This window comes from Hypomesus transpacificus, chromosome 22 (genome assembly GCF_021917145.1).
Source record: "Hypomesus transpacificus isolate Combined female chromosome 22, fHypTra1, whole genome shotgun sequence".
In the NCBI taxonomy this organism is placed as follows: domain Eukaryota; kingdom Metazoa; phylum Chordata; class Actinopteri; order Osmeriformes; family Osmeridae; genus Hypomesus; species Hypomesus transpacificus.
The window spans coordinates 7,031,386-7,043,651 of NC_061081.1; the positions used below are offsets into that span (position 1 = coordinate 7,031,386).

The window sequence follows — 12,266 nt, forward strand, 5'->3', positions numbered from 1 at the left end:
ACAGCACCTTTCTGGTGCTCAAATCTCTTAATTAACAGTACAGTGGATGGCTAATGAATGGAATAGAACTAGGTCAGAGGAAACTTAACCTTACCTTAACTGCCCTCTGGCAGATTTTCAGAAAAAATGTACTTTGCTCATACTGTCATCATTCCAGATGTGATCTTTTAGTGACAAATTAAATTGGCTTTTTCTGCAAGTGCAGTAAGCCAAATTAAAATTTTGGAAAGAAAAACACCATCAAAGTACATTTTACAGAGTGCTGTAATTGCATATAGCAAGATTTTTGTGGACGACAGGTCATTGTTTTCTGTGCATTGAGTCCATCTGGTCCGTCCCTGCCACACAGGACCAAAGGTATTTGCTGCCTGTAGCCGACGAGGGATTTCTGCTTGGTTGATCTTGACTGATTCATGATTGTCTTGTCTCTGTTTGAGTGTTTGATTAATTTTGTGTTAAAGTGGCAGCACTGGAATCGTTCAACAGATGGGTTTGTCCAAATAGACTGGTCTTGAAGGGTTTGACCCTCTGACTTTAAAACTAGTGCTTGGCTAATTTATAAATCCTTGCTTAGCATGGGTGTCTATCCGGTGTTAAGCACAATTACGGACTAGACGTTTAACGCCTAACTTCTTTACAATCCCCTGGTAATCTTACTTAGACAATTGGTGCAGGCTTCCAAAGGGTATAAAAGCCATGACCAAGACAACACTTACTGTGGAGTTGATTAACACCATTGTCCTTAGACAGCAAGTTCCCTGTCAGAGCAGACCTTAGTGACTGAAGATGAACGGCACGGAGGGCAACAATTTCTACATCCCCATGTCCAACCGGACTGGGCTTGTCAGGAATCCTTTTGAGTACACACAGTATTACTTGGCAGACCCATGGCAATTCAAATTGCTTGCCGTCTACATGTTTTTCTTGATCTGTTTTGGCTTTCCTATCAACGGTCTGACACTGCTGGTTACAGCTCAGCACAAGAAGCTCCGGCAACCTCTCAACTTCATCCTGGTCAACTTGGCTGTGGCTGGAATGATCATGGTCCTCTTTGGGTTCACCATCACCATCACATCTGCTGTTAATGGTTACTTTATCGCTGGGCCACTGGGCTGTGCCATTGAGGGCTTCATGGCTACCCTTGGAGGTAAGAAAAACTGTATATGAGGCTATACATTCTTCTATTGATTACTAAATCTGCAACTTGCATGATTTTTATCATTTGAGATTTTAAACACAATTTAATCATTATATTCATTCTCAATTCTAGGTGAAGTTGCCTTGTGGTCATTGGTAGTCCTGGCCATTGAGAGATACATTGTGGTTTGCAAACCCATGGGGAGCTTCAAGTTTGGATCCACTCATGCAGGAGCAGGAGTTGCGTTCACCTGGGTCATGGCAATGGCCTGTGCTGCTCCCCCACTTGTTGGCTGGTCAAGGTACAATACATAGTACTTACATAGTACTTACATAGTACTTACATACAAACACAGTCAATATTTGTTCAAATTTTTACATTTATGCATTTAGCAGACGCTTTTATCCAAAGCGACTTCCAAGAGTTTTACAAAAGTGCATAGGACACTGATCATAACAATGAGATAGCCCCAAACATTGAGGGTAGCCAAACATGAACCATACATTGTGAAAACCAAATATGTCCCAAAGGGAAGAACAATAAGAACATGTAGTTAGACAAGTTACAATTAAACAGCAAGAACCTCAAAAGTGCAAGAGTGTACCTGTGGAAAAAAGCAAGCAACAATAATATATTTTACGGTGAGTACAATACTTTTAAGACAGTTGCAACAAACAAGCTCTTGAGCGGTGGGACCACCAGACGGTTGTCAGAAGAAGACCGTAGGTAGCGGATGGGGGTGTAAGGATGGAGGAGAGACTTGATGTAGTCGGGTGCAGTCCCGTTCACCTCTCTAAAGGTCAGTACCAGAGTCTTCAATCTGATACGGGCTGTGATGGGAAGCCAGTGGAGGGAGATGAGGAGTGGGGTAACATGGGAGCGTCTGGGTAGATTCAAGACCAGACGGGCTGTTGAGTTCTGAATCCTCTGGAGAGGGCGGGTTGCGCATGCTGGGAGACCGGCAAGCAGCGAGTTGCAGTAGTCCAACTTTTGAGAGGACAAGTGCTTGGACTAGCAGCTGGGTGGAATGCTCAGACGGGTATCTCCTGATCTCTGGATATTGTAGAGGGTGAATCTACACGACCGGGAGACCGCAGCAATGTGGGCTGTGAGGGAGAGCTCGTCATCCATGTTAACCAATAATGTACTTGGTTGGGAAATGCATTGTAAGTAAAGATATATTCTCTACACAGGTACATTCCTGAGGGGCTGCAGTGTTCCTGTGGCCCTGATTATTACACGTTGGCCCCAGGTTTCAACAATGAATCCTACGTCTTGTACATGTTCAGCTGCCACTTCATTATTCCTGTTATCGTCATTTTCTTCACTTATGGAAACCTTGTGTGCACAGTCAAGGCGGTAAGATATGTTTTGATGTTCATAACTAATAGAAAAAGCTTTTTCCAAAACAGTTTTAGTACTGAAAAATGCAAACAAGCTTCTCATTGAAACTCACTTTTGTGATTATGTTCTTAATTAGTCCAGAGAGATGAATGGAATACCCAGCTAAATGTTGATCACTCATGGAGTCCTTCTCCACTCTTATCTCTTCACAATTTCAGGCTGCAGCTTCACAGCAGGACTCAGCCTCCACCCAGAAAGCTGAGAGGGAAGTGACACGTATGTGCATCTTGATGGTGGTGGGCTTTCTTGTGGCTTGGACCCCCTATGCCAGTGTTGCTGCTTATATCTTCTTCAACAAGGGAGTTGCCTTCACTGCCCAGTCCATGGCAATCCCTGCCTTCTTTTCCAAAAGCTCAGCCTTGTTCAATCCTATTATCTATGTGCTGCTGAACAAACAGGTGCGTAGCACAAGCCAAAACTTGAAAGTAATACCTATTCCAAATGGTTTACAGTTCTTTGCAGTTTTCTTATATTGCTACTGAATATTTGTAATGGCACTGTATAGTTCAGCTTCAGATTCTCTGTACCAATTCTCTGCTCTCTTCCAGTTCCGTAACTGTATGCTGACAACTGTGGGCATGGGCGGTATGACTGATGACGAAACATCAGTGTCACAGAGTAAAACAGAAGTGTCTTCTGTGGCACCGGCCTAAAGATGTCCCACCTCAACAAGCAAGACAACATGCAATTCATCACCTTGATTTCCAGTCTGATCTGAATATGATCTTCAAAAAATACAAAAAATACAAATAAAGACATAGAAAGGCAAGAAAAAGAGAATGAAGGCTGTTTGAGATGAGACTCAACTCTATTTGCAATCTATATCTCTGTACCCTCATCACAGTGAAGGCAATCTCCAGAGAGGGCTTGGAGGTTTGTAATATACCATGTGGACAGCAACTACTGGATAAACAACAAGGCAATATCTAGGTAAATCCATTTAAAAGGCATCTGAAGAGTCAGAAAATTTGCTACTAAAATAAAGAGCAAACTTTCCGCTGCTTGGTGGTAACAAATGTTGGAATGGCTGAGCATCAGACCTGCCAATAAGCTCTGATGTTTGACTCAGTAACAAGAGATAATTTTGTTATTGAAAGGCAATAATTTATTTTTGGCCTGTGTCATCATTTGCTGTATATAATTTATTTTTTAAATATACAAGTTAGATTAAGTTAATTAAATGCATGCATGAAAAAAAGTCTCTTGTCTTCATTAAAACACTAAGAAGTAATCTCAGTAAACACATCAACTAACTCAGCATCACTTCTTGCCTGCATTCACTTAGTTATAACCCCCCCTTTCCCAATTTCACTAAAGATCTCTTCACAGCTCCTAAATTCAAACAAAATCAATTTAAGAAAGTGAGCTATGGTGAAATATCACTTAACTTTAGTCAGAATATTTTCTTTTTTCTTTACATCTCACAAAACCTGCCCTTTGGGAAAAGTAATTTAAAAGTGGGAATTCTTATCAGTACCACTTAATGTGTTACGGTTTTTGACAATGTATAAATATATTATTAGTGGCATCACTGCTAAACTTGCAGTATAAGAGAACAGCTACAGCCTCTAACATGCAATCCTCCATCATTAAGAGTTGCCTATTCTATAACCTTAATGTAGATTGTTAATACCACTTCTGTCAATTGGTCATTTTAGGTATCCAATAGCAAATATTTGTTAAATGCTATTTACATTTAAATGTGTATATATATTTACCTCTTTGTGTGTAAATAACTATTTGTAAAAACATGACCTGCCAACATGCTTCGTTGGTTATTTCTATGGCCACGGTCCTATTTACAACAACAACAAAAAATAGGCCATGGCCTGATATGGAATTTTTATACCAACACCATAGATCTGGAGACACATTAGAACAATAAAATTGACTTTTCCATACAGTACAATCTCATATGTAGGTTTAAAGATTGAATAGCTAATGTTTTGGTATTTCAGTTTGCAGTGTCCTTTGATTGACTTAATAGCCTACGTTCGTATGACTTGTATTAGGCTAGTATTTTATGGTGGATACTGCTTTGAGGGTGTTTTCATGCTGAAGCCTGTACTCGACCCTTCCGGCATCTATCACCAATGGCAAACGTTCAGTTGAGGAACTTCAATGCTGTGTTCACACCAAACGCTAATGTGCTCGTATGTGCCTTCGAATGAGACGAATTCGTGTTTGGTGTGAACACAGCATAAGTATAAACTCTTGAGCCCTTAATACCCTGTGTTAGGTTTGCCACACGTCCTTTAAAATACGGAATCGTCCCGTATTTGAGAATAAAATAGCGCGTCCCGTTTTGAATCATTACGGAACGGGTTTTGTCGCGTATTTTCAGAATTGTCTTGTCATCAACGCAACATCCAATGCAAATCATCCCACCCACATTCTATGAAGACTCGTCCTATTCTACCCCCGATTGGGTAATACTCGCTGCAATCGTTGGTTTGATCGGTTTGTTTCAGGGTCACGGCCAATCAAAGTCAGAGGAGGGCGGGTCTCTTGGTGGAGAGTATCTGGAGCTGCTTGCCAGGCTGCTCCCCCCGCGTAATAAGAAGTACACTTATAAGAGGAAGTAGGCTTGACATGCTCCAATACTGCGCACACTAACTAGCCTACTTCTGGTCCGCTGACGTTATCATGTTCTTTCAAGATCCTCTGCAAGTCTCCTGCACTATATATTTTTTCCCAATATACCTTTTGAGTATCAATGCAGTTGTTTAATTTAAAGTTAATAAGTTATAGATCTGTACATTTTATAAGTTGATAAAATATGCTATAAACATCTCACAAGTTCTTCCAAAAGCCTATTTTTGTGGTCTCACCCCCCCCCCCCCCCCCCCCTCCCCCCCTATCGTGTTCATACTGTGTCGGCTGGTGCAAATGAATTTTTTTTACTTGCCCTCCAATTCCAGAAAGCAGGTTATGTGATATACCCAGGTAAGTTAACTCCCCAGTTGATACCCAGAGTTGTAGCAAGTTGCTACAACGCAGCAACTGATGTTGCTACTAGCAACTAGCAACATCAGTAGGTTGCTGCAAAATTGTGAATCATTGTTAACTTGGTTATGTTGCATAACCTGCTTTCTGGAATACACCTGTTCTACTTCCTTACTTCAAATGTATGTAGGCCTATTCATTTCATTTGATCTTCTGTAGATCTTCACTGATCCCTTTGTTGGGTAGCGTGCCTAGTTACAAATAATACAAACGGGTCACAGAAAGAACTTCAATGTTTACATATGTCCTTGTTACTGTTGACAACAGTTTATTGTAACTAATAGCCAATGAGAATTATGAACTGACAGTTTCTGAGTAAGAAACCTCCTACAAAATGTGACTGGCAGGATACTGATCCAATCACTTCAATTACCTTTCTTTGCATGGGTATATAAAGCTACACACCTCTGTCATCTTCATTTCAGCATTTTACTACAAGAGGCTTGTCGTAGATGTGTGTATTTTGTATTCCAACTTAAATCAAAATGAGGGAAATTGTACATCTGCAGGCTGGACAGTGTGGGAATCAAATTGGAGCCAAGGTTGGTCAGTTTTGGAAATCTTATGTTACGGTAACCAATTTGCTCAAACTTGGCTAACTTGAACGTCGTTGCTAACATTAGCCATCCTAGATATCCGTAGGAGCCATATTCGGTGTACTTTGTAAGTGGATTTGTGGAAGATTATATAAATTATTGGCACTCTGACTGATATTAACTATGACTAACTAACACCTGTTCAGTTTTGGGAAGTGATAAGTGACGAACATGGCATTGACCCCACTGGAACGTACCACGGGGATAGCGATCTTCAGTTGGAGAGAATCAATGTGTACTACAACGAAGCAACAGGTATTTTGTTACTTCATTGTGTAGGCCTACAAAAAAATTATATATTGTACTTGGTTACTTAGTTTGTACTGGTCCCATTTTTAAAACCTACGTTGCTGTTTGGTTTGCTAGGAGGAAAGTATGTTCCCCGTGCAGTGTTGGTGGACTTGGAGCCTGGCACCATGGACTCCGTGAGGTCGGGTCCATTTGGACAGATTTTTCGACCTGATAACTTTGTCTTTGGTGAGAAACAGTAGATGGTAGGGGTGTAACAATAAATCGTAGTACAATACGTTGCGGTGCAAACGTGTAACAATATGTAGGCTAACGTAGTTTTTTAGATATGACATCCGTTTGAACTACGAACACGCAACCTTTGCACCTGCGTCACGCGTGCACAGTACATTCCCAACTATAACTGGGCAGCCTGAGCCTAGCAGGGCAAAATGAGTTCGGCTGAAACTGAAATAGAAGAACCTGGAAATGGAATATAACCGGGTCGAAGGCCCGTTGTTTTTTATTTATTATTTTTTACCGTCCTCTTGTCGAGTGACTGGAGAATCTGCTAGACGTCGAACTCATTTTGTCTAATTTAAAACCGTACATTTATATTTATGCATTTAGCAGACGCTTTTATCCAAAGCGACTTCCAAGAGAGTTTTACAAAAGTGCATAGGTAACGACAGTCTTGTAATGGGTGCGATAGCCTACTAGAGAATGTCTAATATGGGGAGAACCATATAACCAGGGCCTGTTAAATCATATTAGACATTCTTTGATATAACTGCCACTCTCGGGAAACTTCCGAGTTCTGGGCTGGTTGCAGTTCCACTCTGGTTCCATTTGATGGCGCTCACCAGTGAGTGCAGAATGAATGGAGGTCTATGGAGCTATACCCCTCAAAATGCACTTCTCAGGGTATAATTTTTTGTCTAGTAATTTGAATGTTGCATTCGAAAGAGGAGGCAAAGAAAATATACTGTTGGGTGTTAAAAACATTTTAAGTCGCTTTTTTGTTCTAAAGAGCCTTTTAAAATGTCAATGATGTCATACAATCAGCATCCATTAGCAGAATGCTAGCGTGTTAATAGCAACAACGACTGTAAGAAATCAATTGGGCTTAAGTACGGTGGCCCTGAAGTGCGACCCCCCCCCCCCCCCCCCCCCCCCCCCCCCCCATGGGTTCAACATATCTAGATGCATATCTTATTGTGAACCCTTTATCGTGATGCGTATCGAATCGTGAGCTGAGTGTATCGTTACACCCCTAGTAGATAGTTCCAGTAGAAGTCTGCAGTTTTTACTCTGCTGGTGTCATCAGATTTATGTTATTTAGTTTAGCATTTGATAATTTTCTCACAAACCTATGACTTTTACAACAAAATATGAATGAATTGGTTGAAAATGTGTGTATTCTTAGACTTTGTGGCAAGTGTTAACCATAAAGGACTTTGTGTCTCTAGGCCAAAGTGGTGCAGGAAACAACTGGGCCAAGGGCCATTACACAGAGGGGGCAGAGCTAGTGGATTCAGTCCTGGATGTGGTGAGAAAGGAGGCAGAGAGCTGTGACTGTCTCCAGGGCTTCCAGCTTACCCACTCCCTGGGTGGGGGTACTGGCTCTGGCATGGGCACTTTACTCGTTAGTAAGATACGTGAAGAGTACCCCGATCGCATCATGAACACATTTAGTGTGGTACCTTCGCCCAAAGTATCAGACACTGTGGTCGAGCCCTACAACGCCACTCTCTCCGTCCACCAGCTGGTGGAAAATACAGATGAGACCTTCTGCATCGACAATGAGGCTCTTTATGATATCTGCTTCCGCACTCTCAAACTTACCACACCCACATATGGTGACCTCAACCACTTGGTTTCTGCCACAATGAGCGGAGTCACCACATGCCTTCGCTTTCCTGGTCAGCTCAACGCTGACCTCCGCAAACTGGCTGTCAACATGGTACCTTTCCCCCGTTTGCACTTCTTCATTCCAGGATTTGCCCCCCTTACAAGCAGGGGGAGCCAACAGTATCGTGCCCTGACAGTGCCAGAGCTCACCCAGCAAATGTTTGATGCCAAGAACATGATGGCAGCCTGTGACCCTCGCCACGGGCGTTACCTGACCGTTGCAGCTATCTTCCGGGGTCGCATGTCCATGAAGGAGGTGGACGAGCAGATGCTGAATGTGCAGAACAAAAACAGCAGCTATTTTGTGGAGTGGATCCCAAACAACGTCAAGACTGCTGTGTGTGACATCCCACCCCGTGGTCTCAAGATGGCCGCCACCTTCATCGGCAATAGCACAGCCATTCAGGAGCTGTTCAAGCGCATCTCTGAGCAGTTTACTGCTATGTTTCGGCGCAAGGCCTTCTTGCACTGGTACACCGGCGAGGGCATGGATGAGATGGAGTTCACTGAGGCTGAGAGCAACATGAACGACCTGGTGTCTGAGTACCAGCAGTACCAGGATGCCACTGCTGAGGAAGAGGGCGAGTTTGAGGAGGAAGGAGAGGAGGAGCTGGCTTGAGGAGGAAGGAAAGGAGCAGCTGGCTAAATACATGTCCAAGTACTTTACTTGCTTTCAGGATTCCTGTTTGTCAGTCTGTCTCTTTTTAAAATTTAAATTTTGGCATTCATAATCTCTTTTGACCAAATATCTACTTTCATGGCAATGCCTTGTGATTGCCATTTGTTCCATCCTTTACTCCACTTTCACCTTCACTTTGTTGCAGTAAAAGGTAATACTTTGACGCTTGCATTATGCCAACTGTTGGCAGGTTCAACAAATTAAAAAACTTCTCATTTGACAGTAAAGCTAAAGATTTTACTAAACAAAAATTCAAGTGTTTTGCTTTTCGCAAATCATTTGATGTTACCTCAATGGCCATTTAATTTGACAAAATCTGTTCTTGAGTGTTTTAACGGAATCTGAGCATAACCGAGTAGCATAGACAATGCTGCATAATAAAATGACTGTTCTCTCAAATCCACTCTTCCCTTGATTTCTGTCGCCAGCTTAAGAATTTAAATTCTGCACATCAGTGTCAATGTCCTGTTCCTGTATTCAACATCTCTTAAAATGTACTTAATGTACAAATATTTTCTACAAAACAATGTAAGGCAACAACAAGCAATGGCAACTCTCATCCAGTAGATGGAGCTGTCATATCGCAGATAAATTAAAGATGGATGAAGCGTCATGATATTACGATACCCAAAGTTGTAAGATTGTAACTCAACACACCAGAAGACTACACACCAGAAGACATTGTAAGTGATGGGCCTCCTATCAGAAGATATGTCCCAGTAGTTTTCTATTATAGCCAATTATCTTCATAAAAATGCTTTACGGTCAGTAATATAAAATTGGTATAGACAACTTGAAGGCTACAAAATTCCATCTTAAAAGTGATTCTATGCAGAATAGCTGTATGGCTCCATTTAGAATCCTTATGCTATATGAGTTCTCCATGTTTGCTTGCAGTGAAAAACTACATGTAATGTTTTCCCTCCCATAGGCGGAGCGCTTAGCCTACTTTGGGTCAGTTTTGTACTGTTGCATTACAGCTTTTCTCCATTGATTTGACACGTGTCTAAACTCGGGTAATGGCTCTCAAAGTTAATACAGTGATCTGAACACTTATTTTAATTGTCCTAAACAGATTACATTTTCTAGTGCACAGTGCCCATGATGCAGTCGGTGACATACACATATTTCTGGAATTAAACATAGTGATTCTTCAGTGGTTTTGGTACCTACATTTCTGTCATCACAATTGAAATTCTCAAAGTACTTGTTTAACCTCCATCATCTAGTCAATTAAGCACATGAAAGCAATTGCCAATGCTCTGGTACATTCATGCAAATGATTATACAGTCAAAAATGGTCTGCTCTTTCCTACATTATCAATTGCTTCGGTTAAATTATATATTGACGTGTTATACATGTTCTCTATTAAATTGTCTTACTCCCACAAATGTGTAGAAAAAATGTGTAGAACATTTAGTTCATTACGTAAGTCATTACATGCACAATGGTTGAGTTGGTGCCCAAGCCTGTGATGCAGCTACATTTAGTTACTTTATTTATTTAGCAGACACTTATCCAGAGCTAGTGATAACGTTTGTTATTTGACTTGGTGTTAGTTTAATTAGAGTTTGCAATGTGCAGGCTGTCTTTGACCATCAATTTATGATGTAGACTTCTTGAAGTACTTACAAGTACACTTTAAACTATAAATTGAAACATTCACGCCTATCCTGAATTGACTATTTGTCAAGAAAAAACATTTGCAATTTATTTTCTTGCCCGCCATGTGAAATATGCATGTTTTAAATTTTGTATATGTTACATCAATTTGTAATTATTTTACAATATCGCCAAATTCAGCTTTTTAGTATAGGCTCCTGGAAGTACTGCTGCAAGCAGTCTTGGGCTGAGTTGCCAGCCACCAGATTCAGAAACAAGTTGATCAAGTCCTCTTTCCTGCAGAACTTCAGTCTACACCCTACAGAAGGGAAGCCAGAGCTGCCAGAGAGAGATGTGACACAAATGTACTTCAACAACATGGCATTAGTGGATTTCTCTTATGTTTTCAGCAGAGCGCCGTGTTGACGACAATAGTGTTGGTACCACTTACCTTCTGGTCATTATCCTGTAACTCATCAGCCTGCTCAGTCACAAAGTTCTTCAAAGCCCTGAGAAAGTTGCATCTTGTGCTCTGGGTGGTTGCCATATCTGGCTACTTTGATGTTGAAGAATCACCTGCACAGAGAGAAATGGGCAGAGAGAGAGCAAGAGACAAAGGAAAAAGTGACCGGATTACAGATCCTGTCTTGTTATGTATAATATGCTCTCTGAGTCACTTATGAGGTGATCCTATCAAGAAAGTGTGTATGTACTTGAGTAGGCTGGCAGTGAGTGCACTCTGCCATATGACCTTCTGCCCTAGGAGCTCCCAGGCACAGCATACAGTAAATTGTGAAATTCAGATATCATGTCTATGATTTGGCAACCTTGGAAGTCAAAACAAACAGGGTTGAAAGACTCTGTGTCAATAAGGAAACAGATGACTGTGTGGGAGTTGGAGATTTTAGATATGATCTTTAGATCTGATCTTCTGTGCTCATAAAGTTAATTGACTGACTTTACACTGTTTGAGTGTTTAAAATAAAGTTGTTGGTATTTTTTTCTCAGATGCCCTACTTGTGGTTCTTGGCTATTCACCTTTGACACAGGGAGGTCAGCCAAGCCAGCAATACTAATGGGATGTAATACCTTTTTCAAACTCTAAATATATATCTCTTCCTAGATTTGTATTTGTCTGTGTGTATTTTCTGCCTAATCTCTCTCCCATTTTTCTTGTCGAACACACTATTTTCTATCTTGCCATTTTATTTGGATCATACTTTCCCCTTCCCTTTCCCCCACTTTATCCCTACATACTTATCTCTCTTTCTCTCTCCTTCACTCTCTATTCCATACCCCTTTTTTCTTCATGCCATTCAGCTCCTAGCCGGCGGCGGCTGTGCGTGGCTGATGGCATCCAGCATTCGGGCGCCACGCGCGAAAGGGGTCCTGTCACTCACTCGAGGCGGCCATATGTGTGCCTGCGTGAGCTCTGCGCCAGCGGCAGCCCAACCTTGCCAGAAGACATTAGAGGAGCAGCGGGGCGTCATTAAGGCGTCGCGATGATTGATTAACCGTGAATAGTGAGTGCAAGCTTCCGCTCTGTGTGTGATGTACCAACCAATACCAAGTACTGCATGCATAGACCTACTACCCACCAACAGACACATACACATGCACACACATCATTTTAGGCTTGGCCCCACTTTAGAAGGGACACACAGAAAGCCCCTTGCAGTTCCGGGGGTGTAATTGTATCAC

General features: G+C 41.7%; 2 protein-coding genes across 3 annotated transcripts; both read left to right on the forward strand.

The window, feature by feature from the left end:
- Positions 1 to 696: 696 nt before the first annotated feature.
- On the forward strand, positions 697 to 3,270 carry LOC124483969 (green-sensitive opsin-2-like). The gene is made up of 5 exons (XM_047044587.1): positions 697 to 1,147; positions 1,271 to 1,439; positions 2,332 to 2,497; positions 2,701 to 2,940; positions 3,091 to 3,270. Exons 1-5 carry the CDS (start codon positions 787 to 789, stop codon positions 3,193 to 3,195), a joined length of 1,041 nt encoding a protein of 346 aa, XP_046900543.1. The 5' UTR covers positions 697 to 786; the 3' UTR covers positions 3,196 to 3,270.
- Positions 3,271 to 5,955: 2,685 nt separating this feature from the next.
- On the forward strand, positions 5,956 to 10,350 carry zgc:55461 (beta-tubulin family protein). 2 transcript variants are annotated; one of them, XM_047045050.1, is made up of 4 exons: positions 5,956 to 6,090; positions 6,291 to 6,399; positions 6,511 to 6,621; positions 7,842 to 10,350. In XM_047045050.1, exons 1-4 carry the CDS (start codon positions 6,034 to 6,036, stop codon positions 8,900 to 8,902), a joined length of 1,338 nt encoding a protein of 445 aa, XP_046901006.1. In that variant the 5' UTR covers positions 5,956 to 6,033; the 3' UTR covers positions 8,903 to 10,350. The 2 variants fall into 2 exon arrangements, with proteins under 2 accessions (XP_046901006.1, XP_046901007.1); XM_047045051.1 differs by lacking the exon at positions 5,956 to 6,090 and having other exon boundaries at positions 6,357 to 6,399; positions 6,511 to 6,574.
- The last annotated feature ends 1,916 nt before the right edge of the window (positions 10,351 to 12,266 follow it).